We start from the raw sequence: 23,646 nt of genomic DNA, 5'->3' as shown, positions 1-23,646 counted from the left end.
CCCTGTAAAAGTGTCGTTTGACCCCGAAAGGGTCCTGCGCCACATGTTGAGAACTGCTGTGTTATAGTGTCTCCAGAGGGGAATATTCAGCCAAATCTTGGACTGTTAGCCACAGCCCTGAACAGTACGAGTGCCTGTGGGACTTTTGGAGAAGATGAACAATTATGACCTGGTTATCCTTTCATATTGGACTCACTGCTTGTGTCCTGGGAGTGCTACCTGGAAGTTCTGACCCAACAAGTACAAACCGCCCATTTTGTTAAACAGAGTGCTTATAATAAATACTCTGTGTCTTCGGCAACACAAGGATATATAGACACAAACCTGCAAGTTTCATGAAATGCTTTAGAAGCTGTGGTATTGCACCTAGGGATGCATACAGGCAGCACAACACCAGTTAACTACAGTGTCCTGCTGGCTCTATATATGTCTGTGTTACTCCTTTAAACTATAATGAATCTGAATGGAAGTGGGATTAACTAAAATTACTTACAGGGATACGGCATCACGAGAATGTTAGTTTATCTTTATTAACACTCGGGCAATTGGTTCAGTAACTGGGCTCTCCTCATCTCGCATTCGCTTCCTCTTCTGCCCTAACCAAAGACTTATTACAGGAAGTACCAGGATTCAATCCTTTTAACATCCTTCAACGTGTATTCAGCATTATGCTCAAACTACTTATGTTGATGGCTCATTTGACAATATTAGGGCGCATTTGTAGGGATATCGGGGTCTCTTAGACATACAGACATGAATTGCTCATCAGACCTTAAAAAATAAAAACAGCAACCCAAAACTTGGGCTGCGTAAGCTGGTGGGCGGGGCTGATGGGTGGAGTTAAAAGGACGACCCAGAAAGGAGAAAAACAATGGAAGCCAGTCCGGGAAATCCCAGCAAAAGCAGATTCACAGTCTTCCTGTGTGTCTTACTGCTGCTCCTCGAGGATCCTGGGCGATCCTGCCCCCAGGGTGAGTTTTGGGCAGGGCAGAGACTGTCCCTGTAAGGGAGGGAGGAGGGGGATATGGAGGGCGTCTGAGAGCTTGACACTTGGGAAGAACTAGAGAAGAAAGACGGGAAAAGTGGGAAGGAAAATGAAGCTGCTGGTACCGGCGGAAGGGAGGTTTTACTAACTGAAGATCACTGAGTCTTTTTTTGTGAAACATGACCTAAGCAGTGTGGTCACAGACTGGAGAGGCGTCACTGTGAGCTGGTGGGCACATGAGTATTGGGTGCACTGAGTACTAAACTGAAGGAAGAAAGTCTCCTTTGCACTCGTTAGCCTCAAGCTTGGTGGGTGGCCTTCTGGGGAGGAAGTGGAGTGTCTGCCGCCGGGGAAGGGTGCAGGGAGTGTCTGGCACTGTAACCAGAGATGGGGGAGGGATTTTAGTGTCCCCTGCCCTCAAGACACACACACTAAATCCTTGGGGGTGGGCTTGTGACGAAACTAGCAGCTGGAGTGGAAGGGAAGGAGGTAAAAGGGATTCATGGCAACTGGAAGGTGGTGTGGGGGAGGGTGTGCAGAAGGGAAGGGTCTGCCAGATGTTGGCTGGGAGGAGGCAGAGGTAGAATCAAAAGGCAAGTGCAAGTCACCCAGCTGAGAACCTCCCCTCCATTCCCCGATTCTCTGGATAGCTATAGAAGATTGTTCTTTTAACGTTTGGAAGAATTGTTGTTGTTGTTGTTGTTGGTGGTGGTGGTGGTGGTGGTGGTGGTGGTGGTGGTGGTGGTGGATAGTTGATGGGTCGTCGTCGTCATCGTCGTCGTCGTCGTCGTTGTCTTTATTGTTTGAGACAGTCTCAGTTGTCTCAGTCACAGAATGTNTGGTGGTGGTGGTGGTGGTGGTGGTGGTGGTGGTGGGGGTGGTGGTGGTGGTGGTGGTGGTGGTGGTCGTCGTCATCGTCGTCGTCATCGTCGTCGTCGTTGTCTTTATTGTTTGAGACAGTCTCAGTTGTCTCAGTCACAGAATGTGTCTAAGGCCATCCTGGAACTCACTGTGTAGACCAGGCTGACCTTGAACGCATAGAGATATACCTGCCTCTACCTCCCAATGCTGGCATTAAAGGTGTGCGCAACTATGCCTGGCTTAGAAGAATTAATTTTCTTAATGAGAAATAATTACTCTGTGTGTGTGTATGTGTGTGTGTGTGTGTGTGTGTGTGTGTAGTGGGGAGCTGCAGGTTGCATTCCGCCACCCAGCTCCCGCCACTGGCTAATTCTGATATCCCAATCAACCCATCTCTAATAAACTGTGTAGCACCGGTCTTAAGGGAAAGATTCAGCATGTCTGACCTGGTGGCTTGCTTCATCGTGTGTATCTGCCTAGGAGAGGGGAGCATGGCCTCTGAGCTCCTTCCTCTTCCTCCCAGCATTCTGTTCTGTTTACTCCGCCTACCTAATTTTCTACCTATCAGGGCCAAGCAGTTTCTTTATTACTTAACCAATGAAATCAACAGATTGATATATGATACTCCCACATCGTGTGTGTGTGTGTGTGTGTGTGTGTGTGTGTGTGTGTGTGTGTGTGTGTGTTAGCACATGAGTGCTCAGGATATTGCGCAGGACAGAACAGCAGGAATCTTCCTCTATCATCCTGAGACAGGATCTCTCACTGATCCTGAGACTCATGGTTTCAGCAGTCTGGCCCGTGAGTTTTCAGGACTGCCTGCCTCTGCTCTTCCAAACTGGAGTTACAGGTATGTACAGTCAAACAGGTTCTGCTTTTTATATGGGTGCTGGAGAATGGCATTCAGCTCCTAGTGTTTGTAGAGCAAGCCCTTTTTCCCACTGGGCCATCTCTGTATTACCTAGTTACTCATTTTTGACAGTGCCCTATGGAATGGACACTTAAAATAAATGCCACACTAGCTTAGAATTGAGAAATAGATTGTTATTTATTTAGGGGTAAACTCACAAATTAGAATTCTCTGCTTGAATGGAGAACAGAGATTGAATCCAGCAATCCAGCAATCCGAAAGAGCAGCCAGGGAAGAAAGGAAAAAGGGGCAGATGCAGGCTCTGCATGCGCATTTATAGTATAAGAGGCCACGCCCCAGTAGGTGAGTAACCACAAGCTGTAAGATTTCCTACAGCACCTCCCACTTTTGTTTAAATAAGAGAGTTTTAAGCCTAATACAAAATTATATACAATAAGAACAAATATCCTATTCTAACTAGTTTAAGTCTTGTATAATAAATAACTTGGCCAAGTTATGAGAGGAAAGTAACTACAATTATCTAGTCTTCAACCTCATCGAAAATCTGAGAAAAGAAATAATATTACTTGAGTAAGCAGAAAGTGCAATCAAGCAACTTCCAAAATGTGCAACAAATGACAGAGACAGCTGGCTACCTGGGCAATCACCCCAAGTCTCATTTGCAACCTTGAAGCAACCTTTGGCTAAGGCCTAGAATAACTGACAGACCATTTTCAAAGGCAGGAAATTTTTCAAAACAGTCTTACCCTGTCTTGGCAAGAGTTCACAGTCCTGCTTATCCATTTTCAGATACTATGTATCTTGTCAGTGGTTGAGACATTGGCATTTCTTTGCCCAAAGGCCTGTTTTTGGAAAGAAGAAAACAAGCTACAATTGTCTTCAGTGCTCAACATTCTCTCAAGAATAGATCAGTGCTGCCAGGAGCAATTGTGTCTCACTTCAACAGAACCCTAAGTTATTTAAATGCCATTTTCTACAGCTCTTTGAAGTGGTTGAAGATTATCTATTTATGCAGAATATAATTTCTATGTATGTAAAGAACCTGATTAGTCTAACTATAAGTATGACAAATATAGATGACTGTTGATCTATAATTCTTAATACCTATATAACTTAAAGACTAAGACAATAAGTAACTGTGCAATAAATGAGGACAATGACCTCCAAATGTAAATAATGTATAAGTATCTTGATCAGAGGTAGAAATGTACATTGCAATATAATAAATATATATCAATATATAAAAAATGTTTTAAGCAGAGGTAGAGTAGAAGCATGCATGCATACAATATTCAATATAATTTAACTTTGTATCAATATACAAGAATCTATACCAATGTAATTGCCTATAAATAACTCAGACGTATTCATTCTATTACTCACTATTATTAATAGTGTAAGCTCACACTAATCTGTTCTCCAGTCTAATTTTCCCTTTTATTTTTAAGAAATCCCTGAGCCTATAAAATTCTGCCCCCAACCCTATACCAGTTATAATCAACTCCTAAATGATGTCCCTAACCCTGAGGACAAACTTTGTTGGGAGAGGGGGACATCATCTTCTAGAATTACTTCCAGCTGTCATGGGGGCAATGTTCTTTCTATGGGATCCTGAGTAAAATGATGTTTAAGTTCCAAGATTCACATCTGGTATAATTGCAAATAGTCTCTGAGTATTTGGTAGAGGTCTGGCCAGAACGTTGCAAAAATGTGCACCATTTCGGCTAACCAAGTTGGAACCATCTTGAGCCAGAGGTCTTGTAGTAGTGCTATCAGCATCATGGTGTCATATCAACCAGGTGGAGTTGTTGTGGGGCCCCATCTTCTTCCTGGAAACTTCAAAGATTACTGCAGGAAAATTCATGTTCATTGTGAAAAACTTAAACATTATTTATACAGATATATACATATTCAATGAAAGGTATGATAAAAACAAAAATAAATATGAAGAAAAGTATTTTTTTTAATTCTTTTTTCTTTCTGTCCCATACCAGACAGCTCTTGACATGGGACAAAAACTCTGGGTTTTTCTTTAAACAACATGCTTGGATTTAAAGAAGGATTATTGGATTTATAGCTGTTGTCCAACTCCAAAACCAGCTCTATATGTTCATAAATATATATATACATACATATATTTAAATATATATAGTCTATCATATGTACTTACGAATCATGTTCGATTTTCTTGATGATATTTATTGGGTAGTTATGTTTCCATCTGTCATCATTCAAACATCCAGAGTCTCTTGAATTTTTGAAGATAAGTATTTTTCTGCAAAGGCAAGAACAGACCCCTGCCCCCACCCTATATGCTCTCCTTACCACCTGAATGGTTATCATCAATGTGGATGAGTTGTCATTTCTCTTTTCAAGAGGTTTCTCCTTTTCAAACCAAATCTTTATTAATTTTCATGGTATCTATAATTTTTCTTCTCCTGTGGAAACAAGAACAAAACCCCTTCCCCAATGTAGCACATCTCTTGGCTTCCATTATGAGGTCAGCACATCCTTGAAATAAACCAGTTGATTTATTTCAGAAGACTTTTCTATTATCCAATGTCTCTCTGATGCTGTTGTCTCTCCCTCATTAGCGTTAAGAAAATTCATGGTTATTAAAGCATTATGTAATCTATTTCTGGGGGCATTTTCCACCCCTTTCTATTTGTTTAACATACTCTCTATAGTTTGATTCGATCTTTCTATAACTGCTTGACCTATAGGATTGTGTAGTATACCTATAACATGCTTAATATTATAATAAGGAAAAACTGTTTCATTTTCCTAAACACATATGCTGGACCTTTATCTGTCTTTATTTGTGTAGGAATACCCATAATGGCCATGACTTCTAATAAACGTGTGATTACTGAATCGTCCTTCTCTAAGCGCTTAAAGCAGTTGCCCACTGAAAACCTGAATAAGTGTCAATGGTGTGGTGTACATATTTTAATTTTCCAAATTCTGCAAAGTGGAACACATTTATCTGCCAGATATCATTCCATTGAGTACCCTTCGGGCTAGTCCCTGCAAGTAGCAGTGTTTGATTATAGAAAGAACAAATAAGACACCTCTTTATAATTTCCTTAGCTTGTTGCCATTTAATAGAAAACTCTTTCTTTAAACCTTTGCTATTGATGTGATGTTTTTTATAAAATTGCAACACACTTCCAATCAATAATTGATCAGTTTCTGCATTACCTTGTGCTAGAGGACCTGGCAGACCCATATGGGATCAGTTGTGTGTTATGTATATAGGAAAAGCCTGTTCCTGATTATGTCTTGCACCTGGATAAACAATGAAGTCAATTCTATATCATCTGGTATAAACTCAGAGGTTTCAATATGCAAGATAACTCTTTCTGCATATTGTGAATAGGTAACTATATTAAGAGGTCTTTTAAAATCCCTTAGCACCATGAGAATGGCATATAATTCTGCCTTCTGGACAGAATTATAAGGGCTTTGTTCCACCTTACTTAATTCTTCTGATTTGTAACCTGCCTTTTCTGATTTATTTGCATCAGTATAAAATGTATGGGCTCCAGTTATTGGAGCATCACGTACAATTCAGGGAAGAATCCAAGAAGTTCCCTTTATAAGGTTAAGTCCATTGCTTTTGTGATAGTTGCTATTAATTTGTCCCAAAAAAGTTAGCACAAGCTCTTTGCCAGGGTTCACTGACTTCCCATAACTTTTTTATTTCATCACTAGTAAAAGGCACTATAATCTCTGCTTGGTCTATACCTGCTAATTGATGAAGTCTCAATTTACCTTTTATAATTAATTCAGAGACTTTTTCCACATAAGTTCTTAATTTTTTACTTGGTTTATGTGGTAAAAAGATACATTCTAAGATAATATCATCCCTCTGCATTAAAATTCCTGTAGGAGAAATTCTGGAAGGCAATATGACTAGAATACAATTAAGATTTGGATTCACCCTATCCACATGTGCCTCCTATAATTTCTCCTCAATAATTGTCAATTACTTTTCTGCTTTCGCTGTTAATTCTCTGGACCTATTCAAGTCTTTATCACCATCTAAGGTTTTATTTAAATTAATTATTAGATCAGCTGTTATCCCAACAGCCGGTCATAGACTGGAAATGTCTCCTAACAATCTTTGAAAGTCATTAAGAGTCCTCAACTGGTCTCTCCTAATTTGTGCCTCTTGTGTCCTAATTTTCTGCAAACTTATTTTATAACCTGGGTAATCGACAGAATCTCCTCTCTGTATTTTTTCAGGAGCAATTTGTAACCCCCATTTTGGCAAAACTTTCTTTACTTCTTCAAACATTTTTTCTAAAGCATCCATGTTTGAATCAGATAACAAAATGTCATCCATGTAATGGTAAATTATACACTTAGGAAATTGTTTATGTATTATTTTCAATGATTGACTTACAAAGTATTGACACAATGTGGTGCTATTGAGCATTCCCTGTGGGAGGATAGTCCATTGATATTTCCTAGTAGGCTGAGAATTACTATAAGTAGGTACTATGAAGGCAAATTTTTCTCTATCCTTTTCTTGTAAATGTATAGTAAAAAAACAATCTTTCAAATCAATAACTATAAGAGGCCATTCTTTTGGTAATAGGGAAGGCAGAGGAATTCCAGATTGTAGTGGACCCATAGGTTGAATTATCTTATTGACAGCTCTTAGATCTGTCACCATTCTCCATTTACCATATTTCTTTTTTACAACAACCACAGAATTCCAAGGGCTAGTTGATTCTTCAATATGGTGAGCATCTAGTTGCTCTTGTAGTAGCTGTTCTAAAGCCTGCAACTTATCTTCAATAGAGTCCACTGCTTAACCCATATTGGCTTCTAAGTTAACCATTTTAAAGGTAGGGCTGTTGATACCTCTAAAGGGTTGTTAGTTGCTTTATGTTCTTATACAGCCTGAATGGCTGGTGACCTTTGTTCATAGTACCTTATTATATCCTTCCCAGAATTATGAATTTGTGGTACTGTAAGAATGTTAATCTGGGTGTTCCATTGCTGTAACAGGTCACAGCTCCATAAATTTATTGCAATATCAGCTACATATGGCCTCAGCTTCCCTCTTTGACCTCTGGCACAATACAGTCAACCCATCTAGTGCTTTGTTTAACTTAAGATATGGTTCCAATTCCTAGTAATTGAACATCTGCCTCCTGAAGAGGCCAATTTGGATGTCAGGATTCTGGAATAATGATATCCACATCTGCACCTGTGTCTATCAAGCCAATAATCACGATGCCATTTATACCCACCCTCAGCTTTGGTCTTTGATCATTTATAGAAGTCTGCCAGAATATACATTTCTTACTTCCTATTGTGACTTTTGACTTATCCTCCACGTTTATGCCATCACCTAAAACAATATGATCTTTCACAGAAAGCTCTGGATTTTTTAATTGTCCTGGTGTGACATGTTCTCCATAGTTACTGGGAATGACTGGGCCACTTTTGGCTATAGGCCTCTCAAGGAGTTTCCCAATGGTATTGGGTTGCCTTGTCTGTCTGTTCTTGACCTGCATTCATTGGTCCAATGTAGACCTTTGCCACACCTTCTACATATACCTGAAGGCCAAGGTCTCCTATTTTTGCCATTCCCAGAGGAGACATTATTCCTAGGAATTCCTTGTCTACAATCCCTTTTCAGATGTTCTATTCTACCACAATTAAAACATTTGGAAGTCTCCTCCTTCCTTTGGAAATTGCTTCTCCTACCCAAGATTCAGCATTATAGTCAAATGTCTCAACATTCATTATATGCAGAATCCATTCATCCATAGGTGCTGATCTAATCTTTAAAGGCCCAAGTATCTTTTTGCATTCTAAGTTTGCATTTTCAAAAGCTAGAGATTCAAGAAGTACTTGTCTAGCATCTGGGTCTGTTATTCCTATTTGTACAGCTTTAGTTAATCTTTGTAAAAAGTCAGTAAAATATATTATCAAAAATACCCTTAACAAGCCGGGCGGTGGTGGTGCACACCTTTAATCCCAACACTTGGGAGGCAAAGGCAGGCGGATCTCTGTGAGTTCAAGGCCAGCCTGGTCTACAAGAGCTAGTTTCAGGACAGGAACCAAAAAGCTACGGAGAAACCCTGTCTCGAAAATGGAAAATGAAAAAAAAAAAAAAAAAAAAAAAAAAACCCTTAACAGGGATAAAGCTGTAAAATCCTAAACTTTAAATTTGTAAACTGGTATGTAATTCATTTAGTGACAAGCTTTCTTTAGAACCTCTAAATATGTGTTAGTATGTATTTTCAAGGTTAAGCCTAAAGCAAGTAACTAAAAACAAAGTTTGTTTCATTCAGGTAATAGATAATGGTCCTCAAACTCTTCAGGGATCTGCTGAATATGTCATTTAAAATATTAGTAAAAATTGTCCCATGACAGACAGGATTAGAAACTCCTAGTGACCATCCTAAGGTATCCTGTTATGCCCAGATCATGGATTCCCCAAAAATCCAACTAGGAGACCATGTCCTGTATGTCAAAGCAAAGCCTTTATTTTTCTTTAAGCTTGATCTCAGACTCTCTATGTATCCAACATATTGCCTTGATTAGAGAGCCCCAAGTTCAGTTGGGGTGGAGTTTATATAATAGCAGAGGTTAAGATGAGGAATTTCTAAGGTTGAGGACCCCTGATTGGCTGACATTTATCTAGGGGTGTCCTGGTGAAAAGTGATGGGTGTATGCTGGCAGGTGATCCTATCCACAATGGCTGGAATGTTAGGAATTACCTTTGAATGGTCTGTTCCTGGGTGGTGCCTGGGTGGTCTTAGTTTGTGATCTTTCTTGGACCAAGGTATTGCCTTAGGGTAAACTACCGGGACTTGGGCCTAGATTGAGCTTGTCATGGCTGGGTCCTATACTCCAAAGGAGACAAATAGGGCACAGACAATGTCACCTGGATTGTAGCCATGATAACCACTGGGAAAAACTGTCCTATGCCTCACCTGCTGCCCAGGCCCTGCACAACTAGACATTGTTGGATTGACTGTTCTACTCTGACTCATCAAAGTTGGGTCAGTTTCCCCAAGCTCCTCCTCTGTTGTCTGAGGTTTTCTGTCCCACCAGGTCCCACAGCTGTTTAGCCCCAAAGAAATCACACAGAGGTCTATATTAGTTATAAACTGATTAACCTAGCAGCTCGGCTTATTAACTCTTATAACTTATATTAGCCCATTATTCTTGTCTGTGTTAGCAATATGGATTAGTACCTTATTCGGTGAGGCAGTCACATCTTGCTTCTTCTGTGGCTGGGTCACGACTATGGTCTAAGCTTTCCTCTTCCCAAAATTCTCTTTACCCCACCTCTACTTCCTGCCTGGTCACTGGCCAATTAGCATTTATTTAAAATATAAGTGTCAGGGTACAGAGCATTGTCCCACAGCACTCCTCTACGAAAAAAAAATATCCTTAGACCTAAGTCTGGCAGTTAAAGCAGATGTTGCTCTGCCGCAGCTGGAGATGAAACGCTATTCTGTGTGACAGCCAAAGACTGACCACTGCCCCCAGTGAAGCCTTCAAGACCATGGGAGTAAGTCTCTGTCACTTTAAATGACACATAGGCCATTTGGATTATACCTGCTGCTATAATTTATCCTTCTCAGATCTCTGATGATATTGACTAACTGTAGCTTTGTCAGTTTAACAGCATCAAGCAAACCAGCTCCTTCTTTGAGGCTGTAGCTGTTTTTTTTTTAATATTTATTATGTATAAACTATTCTGTCTGTATGTAAGCCAGAAGAGGGCACCAGACCTCATTAAAGATGGTTGTGACCACCATGTGGTTGCCGGGAATTGAACTCAGGACCTTTGGAAGAGCAGGCAATGCTCTTAACCACTGAGCCATCTCTCCAGCCCGAGGCTGTAGCTGTTTTGATAGTTCATTTAAAGCAGGCCTCAGGTCTCAGTTTCCTAGAGTCTCCTGTTGAGAAAGACAGACAGTTTACTTCCTACCAGACTCTGAAAGGAGATAAACCCATAGATGTTTTTAACCCCAAATCATTTCTGGGACCCCAGTTTTTTCCTACGACTCAAAAGGCATGAGTCTACTGCTCTTTCTACAATGTAGATTTCAGTACAGATTGTAAGCAATGGTAATGCTAACATACCTAAAACTTTTATGTTTTTTTAAGCTTAAAAATTCTTGGAACCTTCAGGCAATTGACTTGCATCTACCTTCCATGGGTCAACTGGACTCCAGATAAGTACTCCTGTCAACCAACAACCTAAGTTTCCCCACCTACTACCTATTCCTGAGGGTGGGATCCCTTTTCCCTGATCTTGGGACTCCCCTCCCACAACTACCAGGATTGAGGGCCTGGAAGCTTCAAGTGTGCACCCAAGATAAAGATGTTCTGATAAACTCCTTAACTTTCCCTTCTGTGGCTAGTCTATCTGCCTCAGAAGATTTCAGAACACAGCAAACCACTCCAGAAACCCACCAGCCCCCTGGTGTCTGCATCCCAAAGGGCAAAGTGCCTAGCTCCAGGTGGTCCAGCCTTGCAAATTGCTCCATTGTAGTCTGCACTTCCCTAGCCCCAGATCACCCCACAGAGCCTGGACAGCAAGTGAAACACCCTCTTTCCTCTCTCTTTTCCCATCCTTGGACAGATACCAACTTTCTTAGGACATGAAAGGATGCCCCAATGTCAGCAGGAAATAGTCACAGAACAATTATCTTATCATTTATTATCAACAAAAAGGAATGCTCGGATGATAGTGTTAACCCCAACAGCAAGAATAAAACCACTACCACAATTTGAGCCAAGTTTGAATCAAACGATTTTCATTGAACTGTACCCAAGAGGGGACCAGCATCTGCCTCCTGAATTGGGCTAAAAAGAACAGCCTTGACTCCATCTCTTAGGCCCCTTCTAAGGAGCAAAATCATTTTCACAGAAGGGAGACAATGGGGCAATAAGAAAATATAAAACATTTTTAAAAACATCATGTGACCACTGACCATGTGATTATGGAGGGGTCAAGGAGGGTCATGGAAGGTAAGGATATTCTCAAAAATAAATCAAGGTCAGCCAGGTGGGCAGTGGTGGCACCTGCCTTTAATCCCAGCACTTGAGAGACAAAGGCAGGCAGATCTCTGTGAGTTCAAGGCCAGCCTGGTCTACAAGAGCTAGTTCCAGGACAGGATCCAAAGCTACAGAGAAACCCTGTGGCGGGGGTGGGGGGGAGTGGGATTACAATAAGAAGGAATATTTGTACAATCAAAACACAGACAGTGAAGGAAAAAGACTTCATTGGGAAGGTCAGCCAGAGCCTTTAAAACATTAGTAAGAACACATTCCATTTTGTTCCCCATTATCCTTGTATGATTTTCAGGAACTTATTCTTTTTTTTCTTTTTTTTTAACATTATTATGGTTTATTTAACTTTATTTTATGTGCATTGGTGTGAAGGTGCCAGATCCCCTGCAACTGGATCTTCAGACAGTTGTGAGCTGTCATGTGGGTGCTGGGAATTGAACCTGGGTCCTCTGGAAGAGCAGTCAGTGCTCTTAACCATATCTCCAGCCCCCCCCCTTGTATGATTTTCATAAGAAACCCCTATCCCATACAAATTTCTTTTTAAGAGTCCAGGGCAGGGGAAAAAATGAGCCCAGGAAAAGAGGTACTTCCTCTGACACAGAAGGAGTTTTCTCGTTGGCTTTTTAGTGCTAAACAGACCCAGAGACTATATTCCACAGTGTTAGTTACAGACAGGATAACCCTGGGTATGTTAAATTCAACTAGAGTCATTAATGAACATTCCCTTCCCCTTCTTATTTTAGCACACCTAATTTCCATTATCAGAACACTTTAAAGACTATTTGACTATGCTGCAGTCCGTGTTATTATGTTGGGATTGGTCTGTTAGAACAGTCCATCCCAAGTGTCCTCTATCCATCTGGCAACAAACTATTTGTTCCCCTTCTTTTGTTCAAACTATGGGCCCTGGTAGTAAAGACGGTCTTTTGCATAGCAAGACAATAATAGGATTTCCTATGATTTCTTATTTCCACTGTCAAGATGCATTTTGTATAAGTTGAAAATAAAACAACAAAACTGTTAGCCATAGGACAATTATGATGCAAACTTTAACATCAAGAACACAAAATTATGTTAGACAGTCAAATCTTAGAAAGTCGGATTTTGTTTGTTTTGTTTTTCGAGACAGGGTTTCTCTGAAACAGTCCTGGCTGTCCTGGAACTTGCTCTGTAGATCAGGCTGGCCTCGAACTCACAGAGATCTACTTGCCTCTGCCTCCCGAGTGCTGGGATTAAAGTTGTCTGCCACCACTGCCTGGTGAGAAAGTGTGATGTTTGTGTCTTTTTCAGTCACTTTCCACCTTTGGGGGTCAGGCTCCTCTTCCGTGGGTTCCTCAGGTGCCTTCTTGTGGTATGAGTGATGAACCCAGGCAGAAATACCCATGACTTTAACAGGAATAGGAGTCTGGAGAGTCACGATGTAAGGTCCCTCCCATCTAGGTTCAAGCCAGTCAGTTTTGAAGTCACTGACTAAATCAACATCTCCAGACTGGAATCGGGTGGGCGGCACCCAACAGTTTGAGCAGCCTGGACCTGAGGGAGAATCAAGCCCAAAGTTAACTGCAATCCTTTTAAAGACTCAGAGATTGGAGTGGAGCAATCGAATAACAGTCCAGTATGTACCCGAGGGACCATGAGAGTTGGATGCCCATAGACTATTTCATATGAGATGAACTTTTCTCTCATAGGGGTACATCAGACTCTGAGGAGGGATTAAGGCAAGAGGTCAACCTAGTTCCCACCAGTTTCAAGAGGATATTTAGTTAAAATCTCCTTTAAAGTGCTATTCATCCTCTCTAATTTTCCTTTATACATCCTCTGGGGATGATACATACAGCAAAGTTTCCAGTGTACATCAAGAGCCTTAGAGAGCAATCGAGATAACTTGGCTATGAAGGCCGGGCCATCGTCGGACCCCGGAAATATGGGCAGATCAAATCTTGTAATAATTTTCATTATTAATTTCTTAGCTACCACTTGGGTCATTTCCATTCAGGATGGAAAGGCCTCTACCCAGGCTGTGACAGTATTGACAAAGACCAGCAGAAATGTGTAGCCGTACAGTCCTGACTTGACTTCAGTGAAGTCCATTTCCCAAAATTCACCGGGCACTGTGCTGATTCTGTTGACCTGAGGGAAGCATGTCCTTCTTCGCCTTTATCTGGGCACAGGTCAGGCAATGGTGTGAAATGCTCTGAAGTTCTTCTCAGTGTTCGGGTAGCCAGACATGAAAGCAGATGAATTCTGAGCTCTCAGGTGACAAGGGCAAGATGTGATGCAAAGCGTTTAGCCAGTTTGGGCCCAGTTCCTTTTTCATGCAGATTCTTCTTGGCAAGATGCACTACCGTACATTGTGGCTCTCCTGAGCCACCAAGTCAGAACATGACTTGATCTCTGCTGGATCGTGTTCAGGAGCATCTTTGTGGAGTCAGAGCAGGGGCTTACGGACAGCAGATAGTTCCAGAACAGTCTGGGGTTTGGGTTCCCCAAGAGCAGCCTTTTTTTTGATCTGCATGGTTGTTACCTTGAGTTTGGGAGCTTTTGTCTTTTTGGTGTCCTGGCCAGCAAATAACGGCCAGTTCAGTTGGTAGCCGGATGACCACTTAGCAACTAGACAACTTCATATTTATTTTTTATTTTATTTTTTAAAGATTTATTTATTATGTATACAACATTCCTTTCATCTATGCCTGCATGCCAGAAGAGGGCACCAAATCTCTTTTTTTTTAATATTTATTTATTTATTATGTATACAATATTCTGTCTGTGTCTATGCCTGAAGGCCAGAAGAGGGCACCGGACCTCATTACAGATGGTTGTGAGCCACCATGTGGTTGCTGGGAATTGAACTCAGTACCTTTGGAAGAGCAGGCAATGCTCTTAACCTCTGAGCCATCTCTCCAGCCCACCAAATCTCATTATAGATGACTATGAGCCACCATGTGGTTGCTGGGAATTGAACTCAGGACCTCTGGAAAAGCAGTCTGTGCTCTTAACCACTGAGCCATCTCTCCAGCCCCCATATTTATTTTTAATAGTCTTTCCCTCTGAGATGAGTAAGCTCCTCTGTTTATATATCTGTACATGTACATGACTCAAGGCAAAAGCATATTGGCTGTCTGTGTAGGTGTTCCCTTTTTTTCTTCAGCCCATCTTAAAGCCTGTGTCAGAACAATTATTTCTACTCCCTGGTGAGATGGGCCTCTAGACAAGGCTGGTGTCCAAATGACCCTCTTCTGGCCTGGAACCAACACTGCCCCCACATACCTGGCTCCTTCTTGATCAAGGCTGTTGCCATCCATAAAGAGATCTGCATCTCTGGTAGTGAAAGGAATAGCTGTCAGGTCAGGTCACCTGCCCTGGTTGATGCCCAGCATCTCCAGGCAGTCATGGATGGGCTTTTCAGGGTCCTCATGTAGCAGTAGGGTGGTGGGATTAATGGCCAAGTATTTATTTCAAAAAGTCAGTATATTCTTATGTAGAAGAAAGGCATGGTCCTGGGTCAGGTGGGCGTTAGACATCGAGCATTTGGTGGCATCTCTCAGCAGGACTGCCATAGCATGTGGAGCTATTACAGTTAGAACCTGGGCCAATGTGAACGTGTCTGCTTCTTTTACAAGAGTTGCTGTGGCTGTGATGACTCTTAAGCACGGGGAGAGGGGGGCGGGGGTCATCTGGAGACTACATGATCCGGTCTCTTTGAGATGTCAGCTATCGGCCTTTGCCAGGGACCCAGGGTCTGAATCGGGACTCCTTTGGCAATGCCCTTTCTTTCATAAACATAAAGGGCTTGGAGATATCAAGGAAAGTGATTTGGGGATCTGGCCCAGGGCCTCTATTAAGTTCTTAAAGACCCATTCATATTCCTCAGTCCCATCAAAGGGATGTTGCCCCCAGCCATAGCAGAGTACAGGGGTTTGGCCATTCCAACAAACCCGGGAAGTGCTTCAGTTGTTTTCGGGAGAAGCACTTCCCTTTTTTTCCGGTGATGAAGACGGTATGGAGAATCTGCTGACGGTCATTCCACATGGGGAGATAATTGAAAAAGATAGATTAGAGAAATGAACGAATATGGCTAGTGCTGAAAGAGGGGCTGGTTCTGGTTCTTCCAGTTGTAGAGATCTGTGGTGGAGAAAGGGACATACAGACAATGATTTTCAGGAATGGCCGTAGGAGAGCAAGGGCTGAAGGAGGTGCCACCCCAGAACCAGAATCAGAGAAGTCGGGAGGGCAATATGGGACTCCCTGGTGGGTGCAGGGGAAGAGAACGTGCTGGGGTGACAGGGAATGGCTGCAGGAGAGAAGATAGGCAGAGGTAGGGAAAAACTAGGTAGTGGGGTAGGGGTAGGTGCAGACAGTGGCAAAGTGAGGCCTTGTTGGTGGGGATTGGGTGACGAAGGTGGAGGATGAGGTGAGGAAGGGAAAAGAAGGTGAAGGTGGTTTTTTGGAGGAAAAGGAATTCTTCCTGCTGTGAGTCCTGCAGAATGGTCTTCAGAGGGAGTTTGTTGTCTCTGCTACAGGCCCTGAAAATGTCCATCTGGTGATAACCGTGTTTAGCCACCTTGGACCATTTTGGACCATACTGGCCTTCATTCAAATTGTTCCAGCCGAAGGTAAGATGTATCCAGTCTGACCTGGGTGGCAGGCTTACAAAGGGTGACATTAACCACTGCCCAGGTGTGGTCGTTTGAATGTAATTGGCTCCCATAATCCCATAATCTGATAATCTCATAGAGAGTGGCACTATTAGGAGGTGTGGCTTTGTTGGAGTGGGTATGGACTTGTTGGAGGAAGTGTGTCACTGTGGGCACAGGCTTTGAGGTTTCATATACTCAAGATACCACCCAGTATGTCAGTCAACTTCCTGTTGCCTGCAAGATGTAGGTAGGACCCTTGCCTATTTCTCCAGCACCTGTCTGCCTTCATGCAGCCATGATCCCTGCCATGAAAGGCTGAACCTCTGAATTGTGAGAGAGCCCCCTCAATTAAATGTTTTCTTTATAAGACTTGCCATGGCCATGGTGTCTCTTCACCGCAATAGTAAACCCTAACAAAGAGACCAGGCTATTGAGAATCAAAAGTGCCCTGGGAGGGCCAGTCAACCCCGAGCATGGGACTCAGTTTTACCAAATGTTCAGAGGCAACTCTTGGTGATAGGATAATCACAAACCTTAACTATAGTGGGGTAAAGTTTATCAAAACTCTTTAGAGCACTGGTTAGAGGGCCGTTGGGCTTGTTAGTCTTATTACCCACACTGTCCATCAGTTCAGTCACCTAAAGTCCAAGATAAACTAATTAACACAGAAAGTACAAAAGGCAGAAAGAGGACAGTAAAAAATGAAACCAAAGACAAGACCAACAGGACACTATGGGCACCTCAGCCATGTGTCCCATTTTCTGGAGGCCCCAGTGAGATTCAGACCACCCAACTGAATTCTAAACCCAGACCTTCACTCTAGGACTTCGGGGGTCCTGGGGGTTTGCCTCAGGAGGCACATCCTTTAAGATTCTCCAAGACTTTGGGGCTGCCTTCAGTTAGTAGACTATAGAGGTGAACTTTCACATTGAGAAAAGCAGGAGGTCTCCTAGTAAGTTATAGTCTGATTTTGTTTTGTGGGATCCCTACATGGGAGGTGGAGGGGGTTCAATGGAACCCCAATATTCTCCTGTCCCATGCCCATTTATCATATCAAAGTGGACCTGGCTACCAAGTCTTCCCAACATCTTAGTCTCTACCTGTTACAGGATATGGCTGGCATACCCATCCTCAACCCTAAACTTCTCCAGCCCAAGGGCTGGGCTACCCTTCCCCAAACTGCCCTTCCCTATATAATCCAGTCACTTTGGCTATGTGGCCCTTTTTAGTACCCTTTTTTGTACCCTTTTGGCCTCTTGGTCTCCTGGTTCTCCCTGCTCCCCTCCACCCTCTCCTCACATGGCCTCTCCCAGATGTCCCTGCCTCTGGCTATGCTCTCCTTCACATCCTCAATATCTTCTCCACCATCTAGAAGCAGTCATGTCCTCCATTTTATTTCTTTTTTTTTTATTCATGGAACAAATAATCAACCTGCATATTATTTAATGATACAAATCATTTCTGTAGGTTCTTTGTCCATAAATTAAAACATGTCCTTCTCATTATTATTAAGTCTATAATTTCTTGTAGATAAGGAGTTGTGGAGTATTGTGGAGAATTATGACCTCCATAAAGTTCTAGAATATCATGACTTTGTTGTTCTAGAATACCATTACCTGTTCCAGCAGGTGATAAGAAGAACGGAGGAAAACGTGATTGAAACAGGGAGTGAGGGGTTAATTCTATGAGCTACAGCTTTAGCAGTGTTTTGTGAACATCTCATAACCTGCTCTGCTTCGGGTGTTATTTTTTTTTTATATAGAATTTAAGGAAGAGTCTCCAGAAAGCAATTTAAAGAGCAGAATCACATCCTCAACAGTGACAGGCAGATAAGAGTATACCCAGCCAGGTGTGGTGACACACACCTGAAACCCTAGCACTAGGGAGATAGAAGCAGGCAGTCTCTGAGTTCGAGGCCAGCCTGGTCTACAGAGTGAGTTCCAGGTCAGCCAAGACTACACAGAGAAACCCTGACTTGGTTGGTTTTTTTTTTTTTAAAGTACCCAATTGATATGGCCCAAAATTTCAAATTTTTCTCTTTTAGTTTAATTACTATGAAAGTTAGACATCATCTACACTCTGAAATACCTCAGGAAATTTAATCAACACCAGCTCAGGTGCTATGTCCTACTTGCAATAGTTCCTACTTTAAATTTCCCCCATGTGAAGGGACCACTGATCAATCTATATTAAGTTATTTCTGCTTTGAGGAGAAACAAATGAAAGAAAAACAAAACAAAACTAAGCTCTAGGGCAGCCAAGCCCTAGCTCTGGCTCCAGCAGCTTAGCCCCAGGCGCCATTCCTTAGAACTCAAATGCTCCAGTTAGAACTCAAATGCTCCAGCAGAGGGCGCTCTCTACAGTCAGCTGACTCCAGGCAGCTGAGATGGCCTTGGGGACATTTGAGCCAGAGGGCTCTAAGTTGCCATCCAGCAGCTTTGGGGTCCATTCTACCTACCCTTCCAAGACCTGCAGAAATATGTTCAACAGAAAATTCTCTCTCTCTCTCTCTCTCTCTCTCTCTCTCTCTCTCTCTCTCTCTCTCTCTCTCTCTCTCTCTCTCTCTCTCTCTCTCTCTCTTCTCTTCTCTTCTCTTCTCTTCTCTTTTCTTTTTTGTGAATGGAGGTTTTGAGACAAGGTTTCTCTGTGTAGCCCTGGCTGTCCTGGAACTCACTTTGTAGACCAGGCTGGCCTTGAACTCTGAGATCCTCTACCTCTGCCTCCCAAGTGCTGGGATGAAAGGTGCGTGCCACATTTCCCCCACAACCCAAGCAATACATTACTGTATTCCAGCTTGCAAAATAACTGACAGGGATTTTATTATCCCCCTTTGTAGAATTTTAAAACAATTCTAAGGCCATTTCTGACAACTCTCAGTACTTCCCCTCCTCCCCTGGGAACCAAGGACATAACAGCTATGCATACACATACTGAGATGTTGGGAACTTTCTATCTCCCTGAATAGGGGCAAGATAACCCTTAGGTGTTGACTCAGTTACTGATGTTTTGACTTAGTCCCTGGGAAGAGGCAAAGTGACCCTCAGAAGTTTCCCTTTACCTCATCTGATCTGGCAACTACTCTCCAGCCAATTATTGGTAATAGCCTTTTTGAATAAGCCAATCATAATAGTTAAAGAACAACCCCCAGACACCCCTTCCTCCTGTGGTTTTTCTCTTTAAAAATAGCCTGTACCAGACATTCAGGGTCTTCTAGCCTCCCGACTGCTGGAAGACCCTGTCATGGCAGAATTAATAAAATCCTCATGCTTTTACATCAGCTGTGATATGAGAGATGGTCTCTTGGGGCGACTCCTCCTCCTTGGGGATTGGACGCTAGGGTCCAACACCTTTAGCACTGGCTCTGTTTCAATTAGTTTCTGTATTTTAAAATTATCAACATGGTTCATTGTTTAGGAATCAGTTGTAGTTGTTTCTCTGAATATTTTTGCACCTCTGGGCCTAACAAACATCTCAGTAATTGTATGAAACCCTCTGTCTCAAAGGGCCTGATTAGAACCCATGTTTATTTCCACTCTCCACGTTCTGTCTCAACCCCTTTAGCGAGGGGCCTAGCACCTCCCTCCTTTTCTCTTTCATGCTATAACAAAGCAGTCCACTGGCTCCTCACACGCACACAGCCGCACAACACAGTCTGAGTTCAACCCTCAAAGCACAGCCGACTGTAGAAACCACCAACCTGTGTTGTCACCTGTGTCACCCCTGTCTCCGTCCCTCAGAAACCCATACACTGCGCTATCAACTCACAGTCTTGTCTCCAGAAGATGCTTGGCAGCCCCCATTCCCAATCCTGATATACATTGATGATGAGCTCTTCCTGCGCTACAATGGGGACAGCAGGAGAGCAGAGGCCTGGGGGCCCAGGATCAAGGGACATGCAGGAGCTGAAACCTGGACACGAGAGACTGAGGACTTTCGGAAGAAGGAAGAGCAACTCAAGAGGATGCTGGCTGAAGTCATGAACCAGCAGGGCCAGAACAAGGGTGAGTGTGCTGAGCCAGAGTTGCATGGGTTCCATCTATGACCCCTGAGGCCTGATTCTGGGCAGGGCAGGGTCAGAACAAGGGTGAGTGTGCTGAGCCAGAGTTACATGGGTTCCATCTATAACCCCGAGACCTGATTCTGGGCAGGGCAGGGCCAGACTTCATGGAGTAATGCAAAATGCTTCCATGGGCCAGAGCACTGGATAGTCTCTTTTACACTGAAGTATCAGGAGAGCTAAGGTCAAATGACAGCACAGTGACAGGCCCCTGCCTGGGACTGGCCAGGCCTTCACATCCTCCAGGAAACCTTGGGCTGTGAGCTTCAGGGAAATCGGAGCACTGCAGGCTTCTGGCACATTGGCTACAATGGACAGGACTTCCTCTCCTTTGACCAGAAGACTCTCACATGGACAATGGCTATGCCCTTCACTCAGAAGACCAAGACCTTCTGGGAGACACATGCACCCAGAGCTGATGAAGTTAAGACTTTCTTGGATGACATATGTCCTGCTCAGCTCCAAGGATACCTGGCTTCCATGAGGAACTGTCAGATGGATAAAGGTACTGACTGTCACCAGGGTTAGTTTCCAGCACCCAGGGGACATTTCTGTAGACAAGAGGATCCTTCCCATGGTCCTTCTGGGAGTCTGTGTTCTCATTGGTGTGTAGAATTGTGGCACAGTCTAAGGTGGTGCCTGTAAGTTTGGGTGTAGGGTCTACTCCAGGGTCACTTCTGGGTCCCTATTGGAAAGGATGGGGTTCCCAGATATTGCCTGGATCTCACACCAGAACCAGATAAGAAAGCTAGATAAGAACAATTGGGCTTAGGTGGTAAGACGGAGTTATGCTTGTTTGGTCAGAAGGATCCAACAGTGGAGCTGAACCCGAGACCAGGGTCCATTGCCCAGTGTTCTGCTTTTGTTTGAAAGGGTTTGATTTTCTTTTTCTTGAGACAAAGCTTCACTACATAACCCAGGCTGGCTTTCTTTTTTCCTTAAGTTTTTTTTTATTGTTTTTATTAAGCTATATATTTTTCTCAGCTCCCCTCCCTTTCTCTCCCCTCCCCTTCTACTCTCTCCCATGGCCCCATGCTCCCAATTTACTCAGGAGATGTCTTTTTTTACTTCCTATGTAGTTTAGAACTATGTATGTCTCTCTTAGGGTTCTAATTATTGTCTAGATTCTCTGGGATTGTGAATTGTAGGCTGGTTTTTCTTTGCTTTATGCCTAAAAGCCACTTATAAGTGAGTATATATAATATTTGTCTTTCTGGATCTGGGTTAACTCATTCAATATGATGTTTTCTAGATACATCCATTTGCCTGCAAATTTCAAGATGTCATTGCTTTTTTTATTTCTGTGTGGTACTCCATTGTGTAAATGTACCACATTTTCCTTACCCATTCTTCAGTCAAGGGGCATTTAGGTTTCCATGTTCTGGCTATGACAAACAATGCTGCTATGAACATAGTTGAGCATATGTCCTTGTAGTATGATTGAGCATCCTTTGGACATATACCCAAAGTGGTATTGCTAGGTTTTGAAGTAGGTTGTTTCCTAATTTTCTGAGATATCACCATACTGATATCCAAAGGGACTGTACCAGTTTACACTCCCACCAGTGTGGGATAAAGGTTGTTCCCTTTATCCCACAACCTCTGCAGCATAAGTTGTCATCAGTGTTTTTGATCTTGAGCATTCTTACAGGTGTAAGATAGAATCCCAGAGTTGTTTTGATTTGCATTTTTCTGATGGCTAATGATGTTGAGCATTTTCTTAAGTGTCTTTCAATCATTTTAGATTCCTCTGTTGAGAGTTCTCTGTTTAGACCTGTACCCCATTTTTTATTGGATTTTTTGTTTTGGGGGGGTTTTGGGGATTTTTATTTGTTTGTGTGTTTTTTGTTTTGTTTTGTTTTTGATGACCAATTTCATCAGTTCTTAATATATTTTGGACATCAGCCCTCAGTCCGATGTGGGGTTGGTGAAGATCTTTTCCCATTCTGTAGGCTGTTGTTTTGTCTTGTTGACCGTGTCCTTTGCTTTACAGAAGCTTCTCAGTTTCAGGAGGTCCCACTTATAACTATTTCTCTCGGTGTCTGTGCTTCTGTGGTTATATTTAGGAAGTGGTCTCCTGTGCCAATGTGTTCAAGTGTACTTCACATTTTCTCTTCTATGATGTTCAGTGTGGTTGGTTTTATGTTGAGGTCTTTGATCCATTTGGACTTGAGTTTTGTGCATGGTGATAGATATGGGTCTATTTTTATTCTTCTATATATTGATATCCAGTTTTGCCAGCACCACTTGTTAAATGTGCTTTCTTTTTTCCATTTTATTTTATTTTTTGTTTCTTTGTCAGAAATCAGGTGTTCATAGGTGTGTGGATTGATATCTGGGTCTTCGATTCAGTTCCATTGTTTCTCCTGTCTGTTTTTATGCCAATACCAGGCATTTTCAGTACAGTAGCTCTGTAGTACAGTTTTACTATGTTAATTCTGCCTCTCAAGAGCATGGGATATTTTTCCACTTTCTGGTGTCTTCTTCAATTTCTTTTTTCAAAGTTTTAAAGTTCTTGTCATTCAAGTCTTCTACTTGTTTGGTCAGAGTTACTCTGACATATTTTATGCTCTTAGTGGCTATTGTGAAGGGTGATGTTTCTCTGTTTTCTTCCTCATCCCATTTATCATCTGTGCAAAAGAGGGCTACTGATTTTTTTTAGTTAATCTTGTATCCTGCTACATTACTGAAAGTATTTATGAGTTGTTGAAGTTCCTTGGTAGAATTTTTGGGGTCACTTATATAAACTATCATATCATCAGCAAATAGTGAGAGTTTGACTTCTTTTCTGATTTGTATCCCCTTGAACTCCTTTTGTTGTCTTTTTGATCTAGCTAGGACCTTAAGAACTATATTGACTAGATATGAAGAGAGTGGACAACCTTGTCTTATTCCTGATTTCAGTGGAATCGCTGGGAGTTTCTCTCCATTTAGTTTGATGTTGACTGTTGACTTGCTGTATATTACCTTTATTATGTTTAGGTATATTCCTTATATCCCTACTCTCTCCAAGACCTTTATCATAAAGGGATGTTATATTTTGTCAAAGGCTTTTTCAGCAACTAATGAAATGATCATGTGGTTTTTATTTTTCAGTTTTTTATATGGTGAATTACATTGACAGATTTTTTTTTGTATTTTTTTTATTTATTTATTTATTTATTAAATATTTCAGTCTCTT

General features: G+C 42.2%; 1 protein-coding gene across 1 annotated transcript in view; it reads left to right on the top strand.

Moving 5' to 3' along the window:
* Positions 1-815: 815 nt before the first annotated feature.
* LOC126490968 (MHC class I-like protein MILL2) overlaps positions 816-23,646 on the top strand; it is a 34,295-nt gene continuing 11,464 nt past the window's right edge. The window contains exons 1-4 of the mRNA XM_050126313.1: positions 816-971; positions 16,292-16,384; positions 20,146-20,409; positions 20,695-20,970. Of these exons, the coding sequence (XP_049982270.1) occupies positions 872-971; positions 16,292-16,384; positions 20,146-20,409; positions 20,695-20,970 (733 nt within the window). The 5' untranslated portion in view covers positions 816-871. The remainder of the gene's footprint in view (positions 972-16,291; positions 16,385-20,145; positions 20,410-20,694; positions 20,971-23,646) is intronic.

The sequence above is a fragment of the Alexandromys fortis genome, unplaced genomic scaffold (assembly GCF_014885135.2).
Source record: "Alexandromys fortis isolate MF-2015 unplaced genomic scaffold, M_Fortis_MF-2015_v1.1 scaffold_240, whole genome shotgun sequence".
NCBI lineage: Eukaryota > Metazoa > Chordata > Mammalia > Rodentia > Cricetidae > Alexandromys > Alexandromys fortis.
Note: the sequence above shows the minus strand (reverse complement) of the source record. Positions and strands in the feature narration are given on the sequence as shown.